The 23221-nt window shown below is 40.3% G+C and overlaps 1 protein-coding gene across 2 annotated transcripts in view; it reads left to right on the forward strand.

Annotated features, from left to right (window-relative positions):
- LOC100725563 (zinc finger protein 717) overlaps positions 1-12447 on the forward strand; it is an 18547-nt gene extending 6100 nt beyond the window's left edge. For both annotated transcript variants that reach the window (XM_013150674.2, XM_063227352.1), the window contains one exon: positions 1788-12447. In XM_013150674.2, coding sequence (XP_013006128.2) covers positions 1788-3928 — 2141 coding nt within the window. In that variant the 3' untranslated portion in view covers positions 3929-12447. The remainder of the gene's footprint in view (positions 1-1787) is intronic.
- The last annotated feature ends 10774 nt before the right edge of the window (positions 12448-23221 follow it).

A 23221-nucleotide genomic window follows, 5' to 3' on the forward strand; every position in this document is an offset into this window, starting at 1 on the left:
TTATGCACATGGGACACAGACGCTAAAACTGTACAGCCTAGCAGCTGTTGGTAATGGTGACATGCCAGTACCAGTGTTTCTAGTAGTTTTTAAGACCTGAAGATATAGCTAGTCTGCATGCATCAAACACATTATCATATAGTTTTATTTTGTTCAATATTACAGTTACATAAAATTGATTCTCCTCTTCTTGGGAATTTGTCTTTCTAGTTTCTCAGTATTCTCAGATATATTCTTTTTTCTCCATCCTTATGGAGTATTTTTCAGAATTCATTCATGTGTTTCCTTTATTCTTTTAACACAGCAATTGTGAGAATAATGTACCTCTGTCTTCAAATTTACATTCTAGTGAGAAACAAGGAATAATATGTTTTAAGTAGTTGAGTAAGAATCACAAGCACCATGTATCCAAAATTTAAGAAAAAGAAATAGGATGTTAGCATTTAAGAAGAATGGTTAAAGAAGGTTGTTTCAGGAGGACTTTTAAGTTAATTTTGGCATGGCTCCAGTTTAACTTGCCTCTTCCAATTTGACATATTTGTCTAGTATAGGTGAGTGAAAAATTTAAATTTGAAGGTAGGCATCATTATTAAAGATAAAAATTTTAAAACTGTTAAAAATACTGCTTAAAGCCATAGAGGTGGTCACCTATGGAGTTGGGAAGAAAATGAAAAAGGGTCAGAAATGAGCTGTGTGTAACATGACATCAAAAGCCATGAAACTGGAGAGCATTTGGCATAGGAGCTGGGAAAATGATGATCCTGCACTAGGAGAAAAACCAGGAGATTCTGCAACCCAATAGCAAGTGAACCAGGTGTTTCATGTTGAATAGTTCTGATTTAGATTTAGAAGTGGAGTTTGAAGCTAGCACTATCCTCCTTTTGCTGATTACTCAAAAACAGGAAAGCAAGTGAGAAATATGTAAGAGATCCTTTTTTCTATGAAAGTAAGAGACAACAGAAATTCTGTTGTACAAAACAGTAGCTTTCAGTAGCAATGAACTGCCAAGCAGCGTGTTTGTACCAGGATTTGATAGGAGAATGCTACCACTTTTGATCACAAAAGAAACAAGAACAACTTTTTATGATAGTGACAATAGACTAGTGCAAAACCAAATCCTTTAGGTTCAGCAGAGACACACCTAGGGTGGTGGGTACTAAGAAACAGGGTTTTCTGAAGAAACAGAGGCAATATGTTATTTTAGCATTATAAGGAAGTACTGTAGTATAGAAAAAAAAATTATTAATTTGAAATCAAAAAATACCCAGATGACTATAGCCATCCCCAGGGAAGAATAAAGAATAGGATGCAAATTTCCGTCCCTAAGATATGGCTCCTGGTTAGGGAACAGACCAAAGGTCCTCAGACAGCTGCAGTAGACCTTGTCTTTAAAGCTTAAGAATGAGAAAAACAGCTTGAGATATCCACCATTGTTTTAAAAATCAAATAAAGAAAAATTTAAGATAAAACAGGGAAGATAATCATAGGACAAGAGCACTAAGCAAAGCAATAGGTATTTTTACCACATATTTCTTCAAGTGTTAGATAACTAAAGATGCAAAGAAAATAGGATTTAATGGTAAAATGCTGTCGCTGTAACTTGGTACCTTAAATCAATAGGGGGAAAAACGCTGTACACTCTTATAAGTACTCATTGATATTCTCAAACTCCATGTACTACAATAGATAGGGAGAATCCTCTTTACCACTGCATGAGCATTCCTGAAGACGTGTATAGATGTGATTTGTACATTTGTCTTTATATGTAATTTTTCATTTCATTTTAGATTTCAAAAAAACACAAGACCAAATTGAGAGAAACCAGAAAAGTCAAGATAGACATTTGTGGCAGTTTGTAATCAACAGTAACACATCAGCTGTGGACACTGGTGAATCAGTGAAAATATTTAATTTGAATTCAAACCATATTTCAAAAATGATTATAAAGAGTAGAAACTGTTCGGGAATGATACCTAAGGAGTTGAATATACATCCGAACATGCATTCTCTTAATGAGCCTGCTGAGATGTGTAGTGTAGAGAAGTCTGCTGATAATACAACTGGGATACCCCTCAGAGATTCAGAAAATCTTAGTCAGCAGCCTGGAATTCAGACTGGACAGCAGGATTTTGAAGCTAGTGGACAAGGGAAAACCTTCAGTAGGCAGGCAATGTTAAAACATAAGGTTCATAGTGGAGAGACCTATAAATACAATATACACAGAAAAGCCTGTAAATCATCTGTCCTTCATAAAGAGGTCACTCAGGTACAGAAGAAAATTTTATACAAAAAGTTGAATCCCAGGAACTGGCACATAGAACCAAAGAAGAAACTCCATGAGTGTAGAGAATGTGAGGAAACTTTCATAACCAGGTCAGATCTTATAATACATCAGAAGATACACAGGGTGAGAAAACCCTATGCATGTAACCAGTGTGAGAAAGCTTTCAGGTTTAAATCGCGCCTTATTATCCATCAAAGAACTCACACAGGGGAAAAGCCTTATGGATGTAATGAGTGTACAAAAACTTACATCCAGAAGTCAAAGCTCAGTGAACACCAGAAAACTCACACTGGAGAGAAACCCCATAAATGTAATGAATGTGGGAAAACCTTCTACAAAAAGTCAGTCCTCACTGTACATCAAAGAATTCACCAAACAGAGAAACTCTATGCATGTAAACAATGTAGAAAAACTTTCAATCATAAGTCAGGCCTTGTTGAACACCTCAGAACTCACACGGGAGAAAGACCCTATGAATGTAAAGAATGCGGGAAAAGCTTTTACCGTAAATCAAACCTCAGTACTCATCAGAGGATTCACACAAACGTGAAACAATATGAATGTGAACAGTGTGAGAAGTCTTTCCGTGAGAAGGCACAGCTTACTGTACATCAAAAGACGCACACAGGTGAGAAACCCTATGAATGTAAAGAATGTAAGAAAGGTTATACAGAAAAGTTAAGCCTCATTGTACACCAGAGGAGTCATAAAGTTGAGAATCCCTATAAATGTAAAGAATGTAAGAAAAGTTATATACGGAAGGATGGCCTCATTTTACATCAGAGGAGACATAAAGGTGAGAAGCCCTATGAATGTAAGGAATGTAGGAAATCCTTCTGCCATAAATCAACCCTTATAATCCATCAGAGAAGTCACACAGGGGAAAAGCCTTATAGATGTAATGAATGCACAAAATCCTTTGTCCAGAAGTCACGTCTTACTGTGCATAAGAGAATACACACTGGAGAGAAACCCTATGAATGTAGTGAATGTGGGAAAACTTTCATCTCAAAGTCACACCTAAATGGACATCAAAAAACTCACAAAGGTGAGAAAAAGTATGAATGTAAAGAATGTAGAAAAACTTTCTATCAGAAATCATGCCTTGTTGAACACTTGAGAACTCATACCGGGGACAGACCTTATGAATGTAAAGAGTGTGGGAAAAGCTTTTACCGGAAATCAAATCTCCGCACACATCTGCGAATTCATGCTGGTTTGAAACCATATGAATGTGAACAATGTGGGAAGTCTTTTCGTGAGAAGTCACAGCTTACTGTCCATCTGGAAACCCATACTGTTGGGAAACCCTATGAATGCAAGGAATGTAAGAAAACTTACAAACGAAAGTCAGGCCTCATTTTACATCAGAGCAGTCATAAAGGTGAGAAACGCTATGAATGTAAGGAGTGCAGAAAATCTTTCTACTATAAGTCACTCCTTACTCCCCATCAGAAAACCCACATGGTAGAAAAGCCTTATCGATGTAATGAATGTGCCAAAACCTTTTTGTATACGTCACAGCTCATTGCGCATCAGAGAACTCACACTGGAGAACAACCGTACAAATGTAATGAGTGTGGGAAAACCTTCAGCAAAAAGTCATACCTTAGCAAGCACCTGAAAGCTCACAAAAGGGAGTAATCCTGCGTAGCAGAGACTGGCAGTATATTTCTAGAGTTCATTGTTTTGCTCTTGAACAAAGCTTGTACTTCTCAGCCTCCTTTTCTTGTGTTTGGGCCCATGTAACTGAGCTATATCTAAGGGAATGTAAACAGGTGTCATGAACGTTATTTCCTGGTCTGGCAGCAACAATAAGAACAGAATTGTTCATACCCATTTGGACTGAAGTATAGCTGGTACCTTTGATGGCTTTGTGAGCTATGTGTAGGAGAATGCCACCAAAACATAATACAGAAGAAATTGGTTGGAGAAAACAGAGATCTTCCCATTTCTTTCCCCAGTTCTGATTTGTGATTTGTTTTCATTACAACACAAACAGCCCACTGTGCCTAATCCACATAAAAAAACTTTCAAATATATGTGCCAGTTATTGCGTATTAGAAAATTCACACAGGAAAAAAGCTTCCCCAAGTCCGTTTATAAAATAAACTGGGATGGTGGTTCAATCCCTGTGATCACAGCACTCTCAGAGGCTGGTGCAGGAGGATCATTAAGTGTGAGCCCAACCTGGAAAATGTAGCTCATTTCAAAGGTGCTGGTTCAGTCCCTAGTTCTGCCAAAAACAAAACAAAGAAAGATACAACAGAAAATCATGGGCAGAAACTATAGAACAAATTGAGAAAAACTTATCAGATAGGCAAAATTCATCAAGCCCTGAGAATAAAGTAAAAATTTTATAAATATCACAGTTTGTAATAAAATATCTAACCTTGCTTATATATCCAAGAATATGTTACAAAGGGAAAACCACCAACTTATATATATGTGAATTATGTAGAAAATATGGCTAATACACATCTAAATTTTCTTGTGGAATTAAATATATGACAAATATTCTAGAAGTATTTGAGTACATTTTACTAGTTAAATATAAAAAGTGATGTGCACCAAGTTACATTTGGTTATAACTGGTGATGTTTCTGGTTGTCATAAGCAGTGGTGGGCAGTTGCTCCTGGCATCAGATGCAGAGCGGCCAGGAGTGTTGCTGAACAGCCCATGGTACACAGAATGGCTCCCTTCTGTATCTGGAGGTTAGGGTTAGGCACGTTCCCTGTTCATCAACGTTTTCTTGGGTGGATCCCAACATAAATATGTGTGTGGGAGATGTAAACTTAGCATAATAACTGCTGTCACTTTCATTAGGATTTTTCCATTAAATGCTATTGACTCTGCTTGTAACATTTTAACAAACTAAATACATAATTTTTTTCTAGTCTCCTGGTTTAAGCAAATTTTCATTGCCATTGTTGCCAGAGTACCTCTTAAGTAAAGTCTTTTCCCCTAAAGTTTGCTTCTAACAAAGTTTACCTGTGTGTTTAATAAAAACATATACACAGAAATGCATAAATCAGGCACATGAGTTTTACTTTAAAATTATTACTGGTAAATTTTAGTGATATGGAATAATGAGGCCCTTTTGATATACCAGTACAAACATACAACATTTAGGTGATTTTCATCCCCAGGACACCGTTTCATTCCTCCCTAATCTGATTGATCTGTGAAATCTATGATCTCTCCTTTTTAAGTTTCATTTTTAGATTGCTTACACAAGAGAAGGTTGATATTTAACTCGATGAGACTGCCTTATTCAACATGATGGTTTCCATTTCCACCCATTTTCCAGCAAAACACATGATAATGCTCCATGTTACGTAGCACATTTTTTCATTGATTCCCTTGGTGGATATCAGACCTGTTTCCCTAGCTTAGCTATTCTGAATTGCATATGCCAGTGTAGAAGTGTGTGTATGCATGTGTCACTGCAGTAAGCTGTTCTCTAACTCCTGAGGAACAGACCAGAGTGGTACGCTGGGCAAATGGTTCAACTACTTTTAGGTTTCTGAGGTGTCCTCTTAGTGACTTCCTTCCATAGTGATTGTCCTAGTTTACATTCTCACCAGCAGTGTAGTGAATTTCCTTGTCCCCATCCTCAGCAGCATACATTGTCATTCTAACAATAGTTGATGGAATCTTTGTTCTGATTTGCATTTCCCTGATAACTGAGGATATTGAATATTTCTTTTCCATAAATTTACTGGCCATTTCTATTTGAGAAATGTGTTTACTTCACTTGCCTATTCATTTATTAGGGTATTTGGTAGTTTGTGTGTGTGTGTGTGTGTGTGTGTGTGTGTGTGTGTGTGTGTGTTAAGATTGAGGTCTTTGTACTGTAAGTTAATTTTCTATCAGTAGAGTGGCTAGTAAAGATTTTAGTCTGCTAAAACGAAACGTATTCTGCTTTTGTTAGATGGAATACTAGATGTTTGTTAAGTCTGGTTTGATGTATAGTATGCTTTAATTCATATTTCTTTGATTTTTTTTTTTTTTGGTCTGGTTGACTTACTTGGGAAGAGAAGAGTATTCAAGTCACCTACCATGATTGTACTGTGGCCTGTCTGGCTGTTACCAAGTAGTGTTTGTTTTGTGAAACTAGGTGCAGTGAGTTTGGTGCATCCTTTCGATTGTAATCTTGGTGAATTGACTCCTTTACCAATATTTGGTGCTCTTCTTTGTCTTTACAGATTAATTTTAGTTTTAAATCTGTTTTGTTGGCTTTAATTATAGTCCTTCTGTTTGCTTTGGACTCCAGTTACTTGGAGTATCACTTCCCAACCTTTCATTACAGTCTGGCTATATCTTTGGGGGTAAGCTGTATTTCTTGCAGGCAACATGTAGTTAGATATTGTGTTTTGAACCAGTCTTCCAAACTGTTTCTTAATTTGAGAATAAAGGGCATTTACCTTGAGTATTGTTGTTGAAAGATATGTGTTAATTCCTTTCATTTTTTTTCCTAGTATTTGATTCCATTCTGATTTTTAACTACCTTTTTTTAATGATAAATTTTAACTTCAAGTCCCATCATGACAAATAGTAGCACACACTCCTCTTGAGCTGAATGTGATGGCACCATCTGGGATCCCTGCTACTCAGAAGAATGAAAGAGGAAGGTCACAAGTTCAAGCCCAGCCTGGGCAACTCAGCAAGCCCCTGTCTCAGAACAAAAAACAAGGACTGGGGATATAACTTAGAGGTAGCACAGGCCCTGATTTCAGTCTCTGTCTCTGGGATGTGGCTGGGGGGATCTCTGGGCCTGATGTACTCAGCTCTTCTTTTTCTGTGATACTGTATATTGCTCAGGTTCCCCATGCACTTCTGTTTTCCCTTTGTACTTGTGGTTAGAGGGACAGGTTCCTTCGGCCCCTCACTTTATAAAGTTCATTCCTGTTATCCCAGCCCTGCAGAATGCTGAGGCAGAGGACTGCATGTCTGAGCCCAGCCAGAGGAATTTAGTGAGACACGTTCAAAATAAAAAAAGGCTGGGGAGGTAGCTCTGTATGAATGCCGCGAGTTCACTCTCCAGTAAACCACAGGAACAAAAAGCCTTCTACATAAGCAAGGACGGTCATGATTAAATTTTTAAAAATATATCATTTAAGTTTAGCAGTACCTAGGTAATAGTGTTCCCTTCCTGTCCTCACAGATGAGCTGTTGACTGTCTGTTCTCTTGAGTAGAGATGTGATGTTTTACTTGTTAACATTTTGGATTATGTGGGCTGGAGGAAAGCATTACTGAGTTGCCTGTTAGAGCCCCCTGGATTGCTAACGTGTATTGTTACTCTTTAATTTGTCCAATGATATACAAATTCTTCTGAATTCTTTAGTATACAAATATCTTTGTCTTTGCACTTCACCCAGATTCCTGAGGAGCAGGTGCCCTGCCTGGTCTGCTGATTCGTGGGTTCCCTAGAGCAGCGCCTTGGCCCTTCCCTTCAGGCTCACTTGCGGGAATCTGTCCTGCCCTGGTCAGAGCGCCTCTTTCCCCCTCGCCCTCAGATCCATACTCAAGTCCACTCTCCCTGGACTGAAAGCCTCATAGGAATGCTCACCACCCCCACCCGCCCTCTGCCAGGCTGAGGGTCTCTTGATGTTTTATCTGTCTTCTCCCTGTCCTTGCTACCTCCTGATCCAGCCAACCCACAGCCTTCAACAACTCCAGCATTGAAGAACTCCTGCCTTGAATGTGTGTTCTCCCTCTTTCTACCACGACCTTCTCTGGTTTCACACTGGATCCAGCTCCTTAGACTCCTTCCTCTGCTGGATCAAAGGTCTCTTCTTCCAAGGAGCCCTCCGTGACTCCTCCCTGGAGGAAGTCCATCTTTGCACCATCCTATTCATCCTTGCCCAACTTCCCTGGCCACCTACATTGCCATCTCCCCTTCACATTCACACCCCTTCACATTCACATTCACATTCACACCCCTGGCTCTTGATTTTCCAGAAACCTCACTGAGACCCATCAGCTTTTCCTGCCTGACCCCCAACTGCCCCTTCATGTGTATCCCCAGTGATGCAAAGGAGCCAGCCAGCTCTCTGGCCTCTTCTAAGTGTGTTCTAATCTTTCCATGGGGATCCATCCTCAGGACCTAATTACCTCCCACAGACATGGCTTCCATAGACAGCACATCCTGATTAGGGTTGCAACATATGAATTGGGATAAAGAGAAAAATAGTCCACTGCCAACTCCATGCCCACTAATTGGACAGCATATATGAAATGGACAAATTTCTTGGAAATAAATCTCCAAATTCACTCAAGAAGAGATAATTTGAGACAAGTATTATCTGTATAATAAAATGAACATGCAAGGAGAAGTATACACAGACATGGATGTTTCCAAACAGTAGCTCCAGGACCAAGTGGTTTTAACCAGTGAATTCTCTTGACTATCTAAGGAAGACATAATACCAACCATACCCAACCTTTTCAAGCAAATACAGCATGAAGGACTATTTCTTAAACCATTTTATGAGGTCTGTGTTATCACAAAATGCAGATTTTAAAAAGTAATCAACATGTACTCTCAAGAAATAAACACAAAAATCCTCAAAAATAGTGTATACAGCAGTATATAAAAGGGAATAAATCACTATGATGGCATTGATTGTCAAAATGACTACAATACTAAGTCAACCAGTGTCAGCCATCATATTAATAATCCAAAAGATTAAAACCACATAATTTTAAAAATGTACACAAAATTCAAAATCCATTCAGTGTAATTAAAGGAGTAAACAAAAAATGGCTAACTTAATAATTGACACTGAATGTTTTCTCTTTAAGACTGGAAACTGACAACAGTGTCTTTGCTGACCAGCTTTACTTAACAAAGCATTCACTAGTGCAGTAATAAGAATGCAAACAAGATACAGAGTAAGTCTACATAAAATATCATCACTACCACCACACACAAACACAAAATGAACTACATAAAAGCTCTTGAACCACTGTTCCAAGTGTTTTAGAAAAAGAATAATACAATCCTATGTTAATCTCATGTTAATTGGATTTAGTGGCACATATCTGTAATCACTGCACTCTGGAAGGCTGGGGCAGGAGGATCACAAATTCAAATCTTACACAATCCTATGCTATACACAAAAAATGGTCAGAGGGAATTTGAAATCAAGAGATAGCATCATTCACCATGTTACTGAAATAGAAAAAGCAAAAAATTATTTGGCATGCTGAATTCTATAAAACTTGGATGAAAAAAATTGAATATTCTTTGATACTGTGATTTGAGGAACTATTTTCAAGATGATAATATGTAATCTACTAACAGGTGATTTCCTACTGTTATGTTTTTGTTTGTTTGTTTGTTTGTTTTGTTTTGTTTTTTTGTAGTTCTGTATTACGTGTACCCTTACACCGCTTTGGTTTGTTTTGTGTTTTTCTCTTTTTCCTCTTAAATAAAAAAAAAAATTTGAAGAAATTCATTTCTTTTTAATTTGACCTCCTATAGATTCAACCCAATCCAAGCTGAAATGCTAGCATTTTTCTGAAAATCAAGAAGCTCATGTTAATTGGATTTGGTGGCACATATCTGTAATCACTGCACTCTGGAAGGCTGAGGCAGGAGGATCGCAAATTCAAACCCAACTTAGCAACACCCTGTTAAGACAATAAAATATAAAATAAAAAAGACCTGGGGAATAGATCACTTGGGGTGTGTGTGTGTGTGTGTGTGTGTGTGTGTGTGTGTGTGTGTGTGAAAACATGAGAAAGAGAAGGAGAGGCGGGGAAGGGAGAGAAAGAGGGAGACAGAGAGAAGCTCATTTTAACAATAAAACAGAAGATGACAATTGGAAACCTAGGTGACTTCAGAATTTTTTTTGGTAGTGCTAGAGAACTGAACCCAGGGCTTTACACAAAGCTCCATCATCTCCAGCCCTCAAACCTTAATAAACAAGTAAAGTAATCAATTTAATGTGGTATTGGCATAAAGTACATAGACAGATGAATAAAAATGAGTAGATTCTGAAAATACCTGTACGAATACCCTGTTTTTCTAAGAAAGATGCAAATGTATGCAATGGAGAAAAACAGTCTTTTCAACAAGTAGTGCCGTAGTAACTGGACTCCCCTTTTAAAGAATTAAACTTGACAGCTCAAAATTTCTATGGAAATTAACATGAAACAAATCATAAACTAAGTGTAAAAAGCAAAACTTTAAAAGTTTCTAGGAAGGCAACCAGAAATAGTTTCTAGACAAAAACATAATCTATAGGAGGTAATTAAAGCATTGGACTTTATCAAGATGAGTGCTCAGTTTTGGCAGCCTCTGGCGCTACACCCATTGGAAGGCATAGTGCAGCTCTGCTCCCTACCACAGCATACAAGTCCAGGTTCCCCTCTAATCTGCACTGGCACCCTGGGGATACGGAGCTTGCTCATTAGTACAGGCATAAGACAGGCATGGTGGTAGATACCTGCAATTCCACCACACTGGGAGGCTGAGGCGGGGGATTGCCAAGCTCAAGCCCAGCCTAGCAGTGTAAGGAAGACACTGTTGCACATAACAGGTGGGAAGTAGGCAGATATCTCAGGGTGAAGGCCCAGAGTTCAAGCCTCATTACTGAAAGACAAAGGCCTCAAAACAAACTGGGCCCAAGTGGATAACAGGCTCCCTACAAGGCATGTGCAGATAATAACCATCTTCTATTCCATCCTCATTCTTTTTTCCATTTTAATTGTGTGTACAGCTGTGTGCTTACTGGGTAGAGCAGAAAGGGATGCATTTCCTCCACCTTTCCCTTCCTTAATGCCTTCCAATTCCTAGTAAATCGTTCCCTAGGAAGACCCCTCCACTTACTCAGTATAAGCTCCTAGGCTATTTCTAGTTTTGCTCTGATCACAGATCTATAAAACTATGTCCAGCGTCTCTCCTCACCGCTCCACAGTGCTACTCGCCTAAGACCAATTACCCATGAGGCTTGCATCTTCCTGGAGTTCTCCTCTGTGATTCTGTAATCTGTTGAAACTGCCTGCCCCGAGCTCCACACTACTCCATTGCTCAGGGATTCACTGAGCCTCACTATCTACTGAGCAAATTCTCTCACAGCGCTTTTGCATGAATGGAGTTTTTGTGTTATGGGGATTAAAATCTTCAAACATATCCCACTTGAATTTCTTATATAGGTGTTTCTTCTGTTTTGTGTTTCTTAGGATTGCCTAAAGTTTTATCCATTTCATTGTTTTTTCAGTCTAAGAAACAGTTTATTTCTGAGTTTGACAGTTTATTAATACTAATTTTACTTTTTAATGGTTCTGCTTAGAAAAAGTAATGTATTCGTCTTACTGTTCTCTCCTAATTCATTAAAATATGACTACAAATTTACTTGTTATTTAATTTAGCTATAGCTGAAAACTTTTTAATATGTAGTAACATTTATTATTGGACTTGATTTTCTTTTCTGGTTTTTGTTGTTGTTGTTTGGGTTGTTTTTGTTTTTGTTTTGGTAGGGGACCCACACCCTTGGTCCTGAGCTATATCTGCAGCCCAGTTTAAATTTTTATTCTGAGTCATGGTCTCACTCAGTTGGTGTTATGGTATCTGGATGCCCCCTAAAGCCTCATGCAGTATGGGGGGGGGGGGTTTAAAGACAGATTGTAAACTAGACTTATGATTTTCATGGCCTCACCTTAGGAAATGTTACAGCATTCCCAGCTCAGCTCAGCAGAGAGCCAGGGTCCTCACTTCGTAAACATCCTCAGCCTGTGCAAGAGGAGGGCGCAGAGATGGTTGAGGGCTGCACCAGCCCTAGGGGTGGTGGCCACGCACAATATAAGGCGATAGAAGAGGCTTGCTTCCCACTGGCTTTTTGTGCCTTCAGCCACCTTGAACTGGTGCCCCTCACCATGCTGCCCTGCTTTGGAGCCAGCTGATTCTGGACTGAAACCTGTACAAACTGTGATAAACTGTAAAAACTATAAGTAAACTTTTCTATCCTTAATTTTGGGTATCACACATTCTGCCACAGCAGTGAGAGAAACGTAACTAACACAGTTGCTAAACTGCTGTGTTGTGCTTGAATTTGTGATTCTCCTGCCAGTTTCCCAGAGTAGTGGGAATACATAGTAAGTGCATTTGCTTTTGTACATTCTGTTTATTAATAAAGATGAGTTTTAAATCTTTCTATGTGGAAGTATTTTGTATATTTATTTTATTAATTTACTGATGTATCATACTACGCTCAGAGAATGTTGTTTTTGAACTATTGGAGACATGAAGATTACTTTGCATTCTCTAAATGGAGTTCTAAGAACCTTATACTCATTAGAATTAGGACACCATAATATGTCTCTTAGATGAGACCTATGATGTGGAAGACATATTATTATGTTCTAATTATAATGATTATTATAATGTCTATATATTATGTTTTAAGCAAATGATATTATGACAGCCCAAGATGATTAATACAGAAAAGCACAGTAAGATATCACTTCATATCCACTAGGGCAACTAAAATCAAAACAGATAAAACGAAATTAGAACCATCATACACTGTGGTTAGAAATCAAATGTAGACCAATCACTCAGAGAAAGACAGGTAGTGCCTCAAACAGATAAGCAGAGGTAGCATACTGGCCTCATAATTCCATCCTGTGTATATATGTGAGAAAGCCACATGTTTGTATGGAAACTTGTAAATGCATACTGATATAAACACTATTGGTAATTATCAAAATGTCAAGCTTCAAATGCTTCCTGAATGATGAATGCAGAAACACACACGGTGCATCTGTACCATGGAGTATTATCTGGCCATAAGAAGGGTGAACTACTGGTATATGCTATAACAGGACCTTTGTAAACATTACAGTCAACAAAGGAGCCAATCACAAAAGCCTGGACATGACATCATTCCATTTATATGAAATGTCCAAAACAGGCTAAATCCCACACAGATGGAAATAGATCACTGTCTGTCTACCCAGGGCTGGAGAGAGTAAGAGTGAGGAGACTAAACTATGGGAACAGGTTTGTTTTTCAGGTGGGAAAACTCGTGGTGATGTTTGACATATTTATGTATGTACTTAAAATCAGTGAACTATATGGTTCAAATGAGTGGACTGTATGATATGTAAATCATATCTCAATAAAGCTGTTAAGAAAAAAGCCTTGCAAAAGTCTTCCACTGCGCTGTACTTTGAGCCCTGTGCTAAAGGCTTGGTCCCCAGGGTGACACAACTGCGGGGTGGCAGAACCCTTAAGAGATGGGGTTTTTTAGTTAGAGGATGCGACTGTGGGTGCCTGGCCCCTCTGGTCTCTTCCTTTGCTTCCTAGCTTATGAGGTGAGGTGTTGTGCTAGCTGTGCTCGCCAGAGACCCAAAGCTGTAAGAACACTGGGTTTCTGGCTGGAACTATCAGCAGAATAAACCTTTTCTGTTTATAAATTGATGGTCTCAAATTTTGGTTACAGCGACAGAAAGCGGACTGGCACAGGTACCTCAAGGTCAAAGGCTCCCCAAGTATCCCTGCCAGTGCTTACTCACCTGGGGGCTTCTGATTTAGGAATTTGTTCTCCAAGGACCATGGCTTTTGTTCTTGCTCCAACTTCAGTATTGCCCTGGCTTTGGTAATGAAATACCCTGTAAAAAGAGTCATTGGGGGAAATTGTGAGCTTGATCAAAGATGTAAAGCGCTTCTCCAAAGATGAACAAAGACAGGCCACAAGAGCAACAAGTACAGCAGAGCATCTGAAGCTCTTAATGAGAAAGATATGACATAAAGAGGTCCTTATCTAAAGGACCTTGGATCCAGTGGTTACCAAACCTTTCTACACAGACCAGTTTTACAGCAGGAACAGGAAACAAACTATGCACTGTCTCCACCTGTGAGGGAAGTCAGAGGATTACTGTTTGTGAAAAGCTGGCTCTCAGCAGGAGAAATCGAAGGCAGGAAGGCTAACAGGGTATCTTCCTCTGCAGTCTAGAGATGAATGTCATGTATGCAACAGAAATATCTGACTTTTCTAACCACCCACTAGGGTAGTGACTAATCCCAGCCCTTTAATTCATTTCTTCATTTAGACAGGGTCTCACTTAGTCCCTTAGCTGCTCAGGCAAGACTCAACCTTGCCATGCCCCTGTCTCAGCCTCCCTCAGTGCTGGGACCACAGGCACGTTGAGCATTATGAGATTTACACTCATGAAAAATTAAACATTGAAGAATGTGAATTTAGCATATTTTGGGGGAAGAAGGTTGTATGGTGCTATTTTTAATGCTTTTGTGAATACAGCCCAGAAAAAGGAGGCCAAGGATAGGAAGCAGATGTAATATGTGTATGATCCCTAATGGTAGGCAATGGGACATGTTTGCTAATAATTGTTGAACAATATACTGTTGTCCCTGAGAAATGCTTCCCTGAACCCGACACAATAAAACAGAGGCAAGCTAAAGGATGAGTGATACACAGAGTCACAAAATGAGAGCTCAGTTCTGTGTATGACTACAGAACCAGTATACAGTAAAGCAACAGGGCAGAAATCACAGCTACTTAGCATGTCATGATGGAGGAGATGGTCCTAGTGGTAGGCATCTGAATCCACCAGAGACATTACATTCACCGGGGGATATCGAGACAAAGATAAACATTACCATAAGATTGGCCCGTTAACCATAAGATTGGCCCTGTTGCAGTTTTACAGGGAACATACCAAGCCACTCTTCAATATGGAGGATAAGATTGTTTTGTGAATGACCCTGGCACAATTAGAACAAACCACCCTGTATGTGGAAGATTACTTAAGTGATATGGTTGGAAGGAGAAAAACTACATACAACCAGCCCACTGACTTCTTGAAAAAGATGATTTCTGCTTCCATCAAAGACTCAGAGACTGTGATTTTGCTATGATGCTGGAAAACACCAGTTGAAAGCTGGACCTCAATGACATAAATGTTTACAAAGATGGAAAAGAAAAATCCAGTCATGTCATCTACTCTCGTCTCCAGCGGTTCAGGCTCTCTTTGATTTTAATGAGATATAACTCTACATTCTGTCAAAAAGGTTTGCAGTGTCTGTTTCAGTAAGACAGAAGGATGAGTGGCTGAGGTGTGTGCAGAGGAAATGACCAAAGGCTCCTAGGATGGAGTATGGGAGGGTCCCTAAGATGTGAGCTCATCCCAGCTTCACTACCTGAGGGGGTGTGGTCCTCGCTAGAGGGCAGTCACTAAATTCAAAATTTTCAAGCTGATTTTATATTTTAATAAAGTCTGACATGATTCCTTCCTACTGTTCTAAACTATGTACCTGAGGCAGGTACATATAGAAAGAGTTGGGAGAGGGAACAACCAAAGCCGTATCATGGTCTCAGTTTTAATCACTAGAGAGAGCCCTAGCCAAACGATTGAATTTCTGCCTCTGAGTTGGGGTTAATTGGTCTGAAAAAGATGATATCCCATTCTGACCACTAGATGGCGCTAAAACCTTTTGAACAAAATTTGTGTGTGTGTGTGTGTGTGTGTGTGTGTGTGTGTGTGTGTGCCCCTCCTTTGCCTGTCTCTTTTACTTTTTTGCTTTTCTTTTCTTTTTTCTTTTTTTCTTTTCTTTTTTTTTAATTTTTGAAATCAAATTCCTACAAAATTGCTAAGTTGCCCAGGCTGGGCTTGAACTTGCCATTCTCCTTCCTGTCTCAGCCTCCCATTAGATACATGTATATGGCACTATGCCCACTTAAGAAAAAATAATGTAAATTCAAGACCTGTACAAGATTGGGCATACTGTCTGTTTTTTTTTTTTAAGTTAAATCACCGAAATTGCAATTGTTGAAAATACTATCTTTATTTTGTAATTCTATTATTTTTCAACTTTCTAATCTCCATTTCCCTTAAATTATCTCTCATTCTTTCTTTAGTGTGTTTTGGACAATTTCCCCAGACCTGTCTTGCAGTACATGATTTCTTTCCTCGAGTGTCTAATTAATTGATTATGCTGTTAATTGATCTGCTAGGTTTCAAAGTTTTAAGTTGCTTTATATGACCATATATATTTAAATTACTATGTAAAAGGCTACATTTAAATTTTATTGCATCATAATCAATGTATCTCAAGTTAACATTTTAAAATGTGTGGTTGGGTGCCACCTAGTACAAGCACCAGATTGTGCAATCCACACTGCTGTTAGCTCCAAAATATCTCATCCCCGCAAAGTGAAGCCCATACCCATGAGCAGTGATTTCCCATCCCATCAACCTTAGTCCTGACAAACACTGATCTCCTTTCAGTCTCTGTGGATCTCACTATGCCAGATGGTGCATATAAATGTATTCCTACAGTACAGGATCTTTGGCTTTCTTACAATATTTTCAAGGTTTATCACTGTAGAGCATGAATCAGTATTTATCTTCATGACCTAATGATATTCCGATATGTACTGTATTATTTGTACCAATTTATGAGTTGAGAACATCTGGATCATTTGGATTTTAGGTTCTTGTGAATAATGCCCCTATGAGCATTTGTGTCGATGGTTTTGTTTGTGCCTTTATTGTTTTAACGCTGGAAATACTACACACAAATAGCAGTGAAACTTTTGTGTCCAAAGCAAAGAATGCACTGGTATGAGTCTTCCTCTCCTAAATCTCTGGCACTGATAACTTGTCCTTCTGCTTGCTGGTCTTTGATGGCAGTTCGGGTTTTCACATAGCACGCTGCCTTCATTCACACCTGGATCTAGGTCTAGCCACTTCCACAGGTGAAATAGAGCCCCACGCTGTACCCATGGGTTTGCTGATACCCGGTTAACTATAGCATCAGTCCGTGCCCAAATTCAGATGCATCACCCACCCATGTTTTCACCAATACTTGGTTTAACTGGGCTTAAACATTTTTGATGGGTGGGTTATGGGTTGTCATTAGCATTTAATACACATTTTAGTTAGGTTGAGCTTTTTTTTAAATGCACCTATTCTGTGAATATTTTGTTTTAATCTTTTGCTTTCAAAATTAGGAAATAACTGTCAAAATCTGTGATTTCTCACCTTTGGCATAGCAGGTGCTTTTAAATTTTCTGTATAATCTTTTTCACATCCTTATGTAAATTAAAAGGAAAAGTCCATTTCCCAGGGGCTTTGGATGGATCCTAGCATTTCCCCAGGACTGCCAGCTAGAATTCTCCCACAAAGAGCATGCTGAGAAGTCAAGGAAATCACCCAATCTGTTTTGAATGACCTATTTTCACAGTTGGAAACTGGTGTGAAATCAGTGAAAAGCAAGCAAAGAAGTATTTTCTTAAAATTGCCACAGCTGGCAGCTCTTTATTGTTCACTGTCTCATTTTGCTTTCACGCGCGTTCTGTCCTCACTATGGCCAGTGAGTGAGCCGGTCACTGTGTCTTTTGGATGCTTGTCCTCATCCCCATGTGCCATCTATCAGGTCTGCTGTCCCAGCATGAGAGTCATAGATCTCCCCACTGAAGGTATCATCGCGAGGAAAGAGGCCTTGGAACCAGGGCTTGGGCTCACAGAAGCTGCTCCAAAACGGGATCCCCCAGAGAAAGCAAGGCTTCATGGCAGCATGCCTGTTTGGGGGAGCTCACAGAGCGCCTGGCCATAGCCCACACCATCGTCATTTTGGGAGACAACTCCAGGGACTCTGCTTGAATGCAGAACAATTGCTGCAACTTTGGTTATATGGAGACTGATTTCCTTACACTGCTATGTACAGAGCTGGCTATGGTATTTCCTTCTCTCTTCAATTGGCTCTAAGCATTACAAATAATGCTAGCTGAGGTACTGGTATGTAATCTCTAAAGCCATCAGTCTCCTGTTTCCTGGCATAGTGCTCTCTATAAAAGATAAGAGCACAGCGGATGTTAGAGCCACTCAGCTCCAGGAATGTCAACTGGGTAAGAGCCTCAAGGTAAAGAGGCTATGACTCCCCAGGGCACAAAAATTTACATGTCAGAAACAGAAGAAACAGCCTCCTAAAACAATTCAATTGCTACCTTTTCTTGAATTATACAAATTGATCCTTCTGCATATTCTTATCTCTGCATTTTGCCTACCTGGCTAGCCAGCTCAAGTTACTCATGTAATTCTCATCATCCTCACTGTCACTCATCCCTGAGCCACCCCCTTCTTCACAAGATAATAAATTCTGGGAGAAGCCTAGGACCAGGGCCTTTGTCCACACATCTTCGTGGGAATTGGACTTAGGGCCCCTTGGCTGCCCTTAACTTGGGGTCCTTAACTTGCCTTAATATGTCTTGGTGTCTTTACTCTCGCCGTGGGTTGCATTGAAGGTGGCAGATAGGAATTAACTTGCTGGGATTCCAATAATGTCTCAATGGGATTACAAACATAACTTTTTGGATTGTGAGAAAGACTGAAAAAGTGATTACAATATTTGGATGACTGTACCAATATCTGGGATTACAATATTTGGCACCCAACAAACACTTAAGACAGCTCTGATAGTTTGACTTGTCAAGTGTTGGCTTGTCATATGTGAATGATTTCAAAATATTACTTTAAGCTCTTACAGAAATGTTTATTTGATATTTTAATAAAACATAGCTCAGTTACCAGTGAAGTCTATTGTGTCTTTCACATTCCTAGGTTTGGAGTCTCCTCTGAAAGGACATTTTTGCTGGTAGGTAACCTGGCCTTAAAAGGAGGAGTATCATAGACAAATGGTCACCAGAGGCCAGTGAGGGAAAGGAAGAGGGGAGGGAGGTGGATATCAGGTACCAAAATACAGTTAGAGAGAAGCAATAAGTTGTAGTGTTCTGAAACCACCCCAAACTGTAAGCCAAATAAACCTTTCCACTTTACTGATATGGGTATTCAGTATTGTGTCTCAACAGTGAGAAAGTAACTATGACACAAAAGAAATCACAAAGAACCTGAAATGTGCTTCAGGCTGGAGCCTGCTGTGCCACTTCTGAGGGCACATGGAGGACCTGAGGCCAAAAGGCCCCAGCCAGGCTGGCCCTTACCTTGGATATTCTGCTGTAGCGTCAGCAAGGAGCTAGCAAGTCGAACCAGAACAGCACAGCCATCGCGTGGAGACTGCAAGAACACTTGCCAGGAGACCCTTCCCTACCCAGCCTGGCCCATGCTGCCTCTGCAGCCATGGGAGAACTGTGTCATCTTTGCTGGCTGCAGCAAGCACCCTTGGCCTCAGTGGCCCTGCCCCGCAGTGCCACAGCACAGTGTGAATACAGACCCAGTTCTCCAGAGGGTTCTGGGATCCTGGACTCACCAACCTTTGGTCATGAAAATTAAAAATTAAATGATGGAATTTAAAAAGTACTCAGTTGTGAAAGTGACTCTTTTAGTCCAAGCACAATGAGAGATTTACACTAAGAATCACCTCAGGGCAATCACTCCATGGCCACCCCCACTGCGGCTGGTACAGCTGGATAGAGGCAGACATGTGGGGCTACCACATGTCTGGCTCCAGCAGGTTCTTTCCAGCCTTTTCCTTGGCTTTATCCTTCTCTCCCGCCTTCCTCTCTTCCTCCAGGGTCACCACAGTCTCCACTACCTGGCTGATAGAAATGTGAACATATTCAGTGTTACACGGGAAAGGAAAAGGGGGTCGTGCCACAACATTTACCTATTCCCCTTCACAAACGGGAGTGGAACACAGGGTTCCTTCCTAGAACAGTGCATCCGTCAGCACTTATGCATTTCCCTGCTCTCCAGGAGTCCCTGGGTCCACCATCGGGCCCAGGGCTCATAGTACCAGATTCCCCAGAGCACAGATCTAGGGGACGCAAAGTCCCAGACCTGGATACAAGAAGCAGAGAGAGGGATTCAAAGTGCAGGAAGTAGGGATAACAGGTGAGCTTGCCTCAGAGCTGGGGCATGCAGGAAGGAGGGTACTCCACAAGGGGCCAGACACACACAGAAAGGCTGCTGCAATCAAGTCCCTGCTTAGGCAGCATGGTCTACAGCTGGAGGCCAAAGATCTGGCCTGAACTGTGGCTTCCCCAGGGCAGAGAGAGAGATAATGAAGGGGGGGGGGTTAAGGGCCGTGAACCCTATGCCACATAGACTAAAGAATGGGAGAGAGGTGAGAAGGCTCAGCATGCCTGTCTTCTGGGGTCTTGCTTTTAAAATGAATGAATCTGAGCATGGTGGTTTATGTCTATACTCCCAGCTACTTGGGAGGCTGAGACAAGAGGATCCCTTGAGCCAAGCATTAGAGACCACCCTGTACTACACAGCCAGATCTTATCTCAATTAGGAGGAGGAGGAGGGGGAGGGGAGAGGAGGGGAAGGAGGGGGAGGGAGAGGAACAGAAAGAGGAGAAGGAGGAGAAGAAAAAGATGAAAGTGAGGGGGAATGAAGAGGGAGGAGAAGGGGAAGACCCCACCAACTAATCTGAACTAAAAGGAATTGACGTATATTCTTGGTAAATATGAAGAATCTCTAGCTTGATGAATGCACCGGGCACCATGCTGGCAGGGTTAAATTGCTGGCCACAGTGTTCTGTGATTATCTTCCCTCTCTAAAAACAAGATAAAACCGCCTCCAGGTAGCTGACTCCCTCAAAGGATCTAAAGGCAATATACTGCCACCCTTAGAGATCAGACAGTTCTCCCAATCAGCACTGCTTGAAATGTCTTTGTTCTACTTCTCAAGGCCTTGCTCATTTTCACAGGCTTTTGCCTCAGATGTGCCCTGCACCTCCTGCCCCTCTTAAATTATTAAGGATCCAACAAATACAGTCAGTCCAGGGAAGGCTTTGCCTTAGTGCTAAGACAGTTGGTGACTTTTCTGAACTCCCACAAACCACATTTGCAATTTGTTTTTATTTAATTCTTTTCTGTATGCTTGTCCATAAGATCTGGAGCTTGGCCAGCTCCCAATAGCAGCTGCTGCTCAGATTAAGATTAATATTACGAAAGATCAGTGATAACTTTCAAGTTAGAATCCAAACTTCTCTGCTGGGCTGGATCCTTTTCCAAGGTCCTCTGGACTGACCCAGAACCTGTCCCAAACCACTACCAATAGGTGTGGCATTTGCAGGCCTTCAGATGTGTCCTCAGCAGATTTGTAATTTCCCAGCTCACACACGCAGACCTGCTGAAGGTCCTCAAATCAGAGTAAGGGGAAGCATCCTAGAGCATCGTAGCCTGCTTCCCTCCCCCCAGTTCCCCACGGGATCTACTCCTGACCACAAGGCATCCCGCTAGACCCAGGGCTTCACAGTAGTTCTAGAGCCTGAAAACACCAAATGTCAGGGCAAAAAGCAGGTGGCCCGCATCAGAGGGACATTCTCACCATGCTTTTCTCCTCATTGCCAACTGCTTGGAGAAGGAGATGCAGGTACTCTGTGGAGACCACACAAGCGGGCGCCAGGGGAGTACAGCATACTGGAAATGCATGCAGCTCCAGGGAGGAACAGAGGATCTGGAATTACACCTAGCACCACATACTTAAGCAAGTAGGAAGAGGATGTCTCATGCGGTATTGTGAAATAGTTCTCAGATGTCTTGTGCAATGCAGCTATGTTTGGATAGTACAACAATGTGAACCATCTCCAGGATCAGAACTGGAGAAGAACTGCGAGAAGTGGATGTTCAGCCCACCAATATTTTATGTAGGCCTCAGTCTGTGGCTTCCTTTTTATGGTGATCATTTGGTGAGTTAATAGAGTTTGTGCTCTATCCTAAGAGCTGCCTTTTCTCAAATGCACTCTGGCTGCAAGGGTGTCTGCTTTGACCTCAGCTTGTGGCCTTCCTCTGACAGTTCAGACAAACTTCTTTTGTTTGACAGCACAGATCAAAAGCTGTGAAAAATCCCTCCAGTGGTGACAGTGTTCCACACAAGAGCAGGTATCCAATGCACAAGCTTTTGCTACAGCAGCACTGAGCCTCAGTTCAAAGAAATAGAGGCACCAGTACCTGTGCTGGACACTGCCGGCATTTGAGGTATGAAGTGAGATGCACTGTTAGGACTCAGGGCCAGGCACTTCCTGCGTGAGTCCAAAGGAAGTATTGGGGTAATTTACAAATACCTGGAATATTTCATCAGTATTCATTATGCCAAGGATATTCTTTGCTTAACCCGATTCTATCTGTTTTAAGTGATGCTGTATTTTCTAGGGGACTTGCATGTCCAATATAAAATAAATCACATCTCTGTAGTATTACATTGATGCTTTTTATTTTATTATTTATTTTATTTTGATACCTTGATAAGTTGATGATTTTTAAAAATTTTATTTAAAGAAAGATAAACAAAACAGAAAATAGGTAGAAATAATACATACTTTCAGAGAAAAAAATAAACAGAAATTACATATTGTCGTTTTACAAATAGTTGTTCAAGATACAAAAATGGAACATGTAAAGTGGGAATTCAAACAGTGAGACTGCAAACAGTTCTGTTCAACTGTCCAACAAAAACTTAGTAGCATGGTTGTCAATCCTATACATTTAAACATACATGCAGTTATCCATATCTTCATTTATGTTTAGAGTAAACAAATGAAAGCAGGTTAAAATCATTCTGAACAAAGAATAATAGTATTGCTGGATTTCACATCATGACACTCGATGATCAGCACTGGGTCTTTTTAAAAAATTTAATTTAATTGTCTTTTTTAAAATTTTAATTTAAAGAAAGACAGAAAACAGGTAGAAATAATATGTAATTTCAAGGAAAAAAATAAACAGTAAGAAATCACAACTTGATGATTACATATTGTCATCTTACAAATAAAGTAGGGATTCAAACAGTGAGATTGCAACCAGTTCTGTTCAACTATCCAACAAAAACTTAGAAATATGGTTATCAATCGTATACACTTAAATATTCATGCAGTTATCCATATCTTCAATTATGTTGAGATTGAATAAACCCAAGCAGGCTAATATCACTCTAAACAAAGAATAATACTATTGTTGGGTTCCACATTATGACACTCCAGGATCAGCACTGGGTA

The sequence above is a fragment of the Cavia porcellus genome, unplaced genomic scaffold, assembly GCF_034190915.1.
Source record: "Cavia porcellus strain 051 isolate PalLab524CR breed Dunkin Hartley unplaced genomic scaffold, mCavPor4.1 scaffold_17, whole genome shotgun sequence".
In the NCBI taxonomy this organism is placed as follows: Eukaryota; Metazoa; Chordata; class Mammalia; order Rodentia; family Caviidae; genus Cavia; species Cavia porcellus.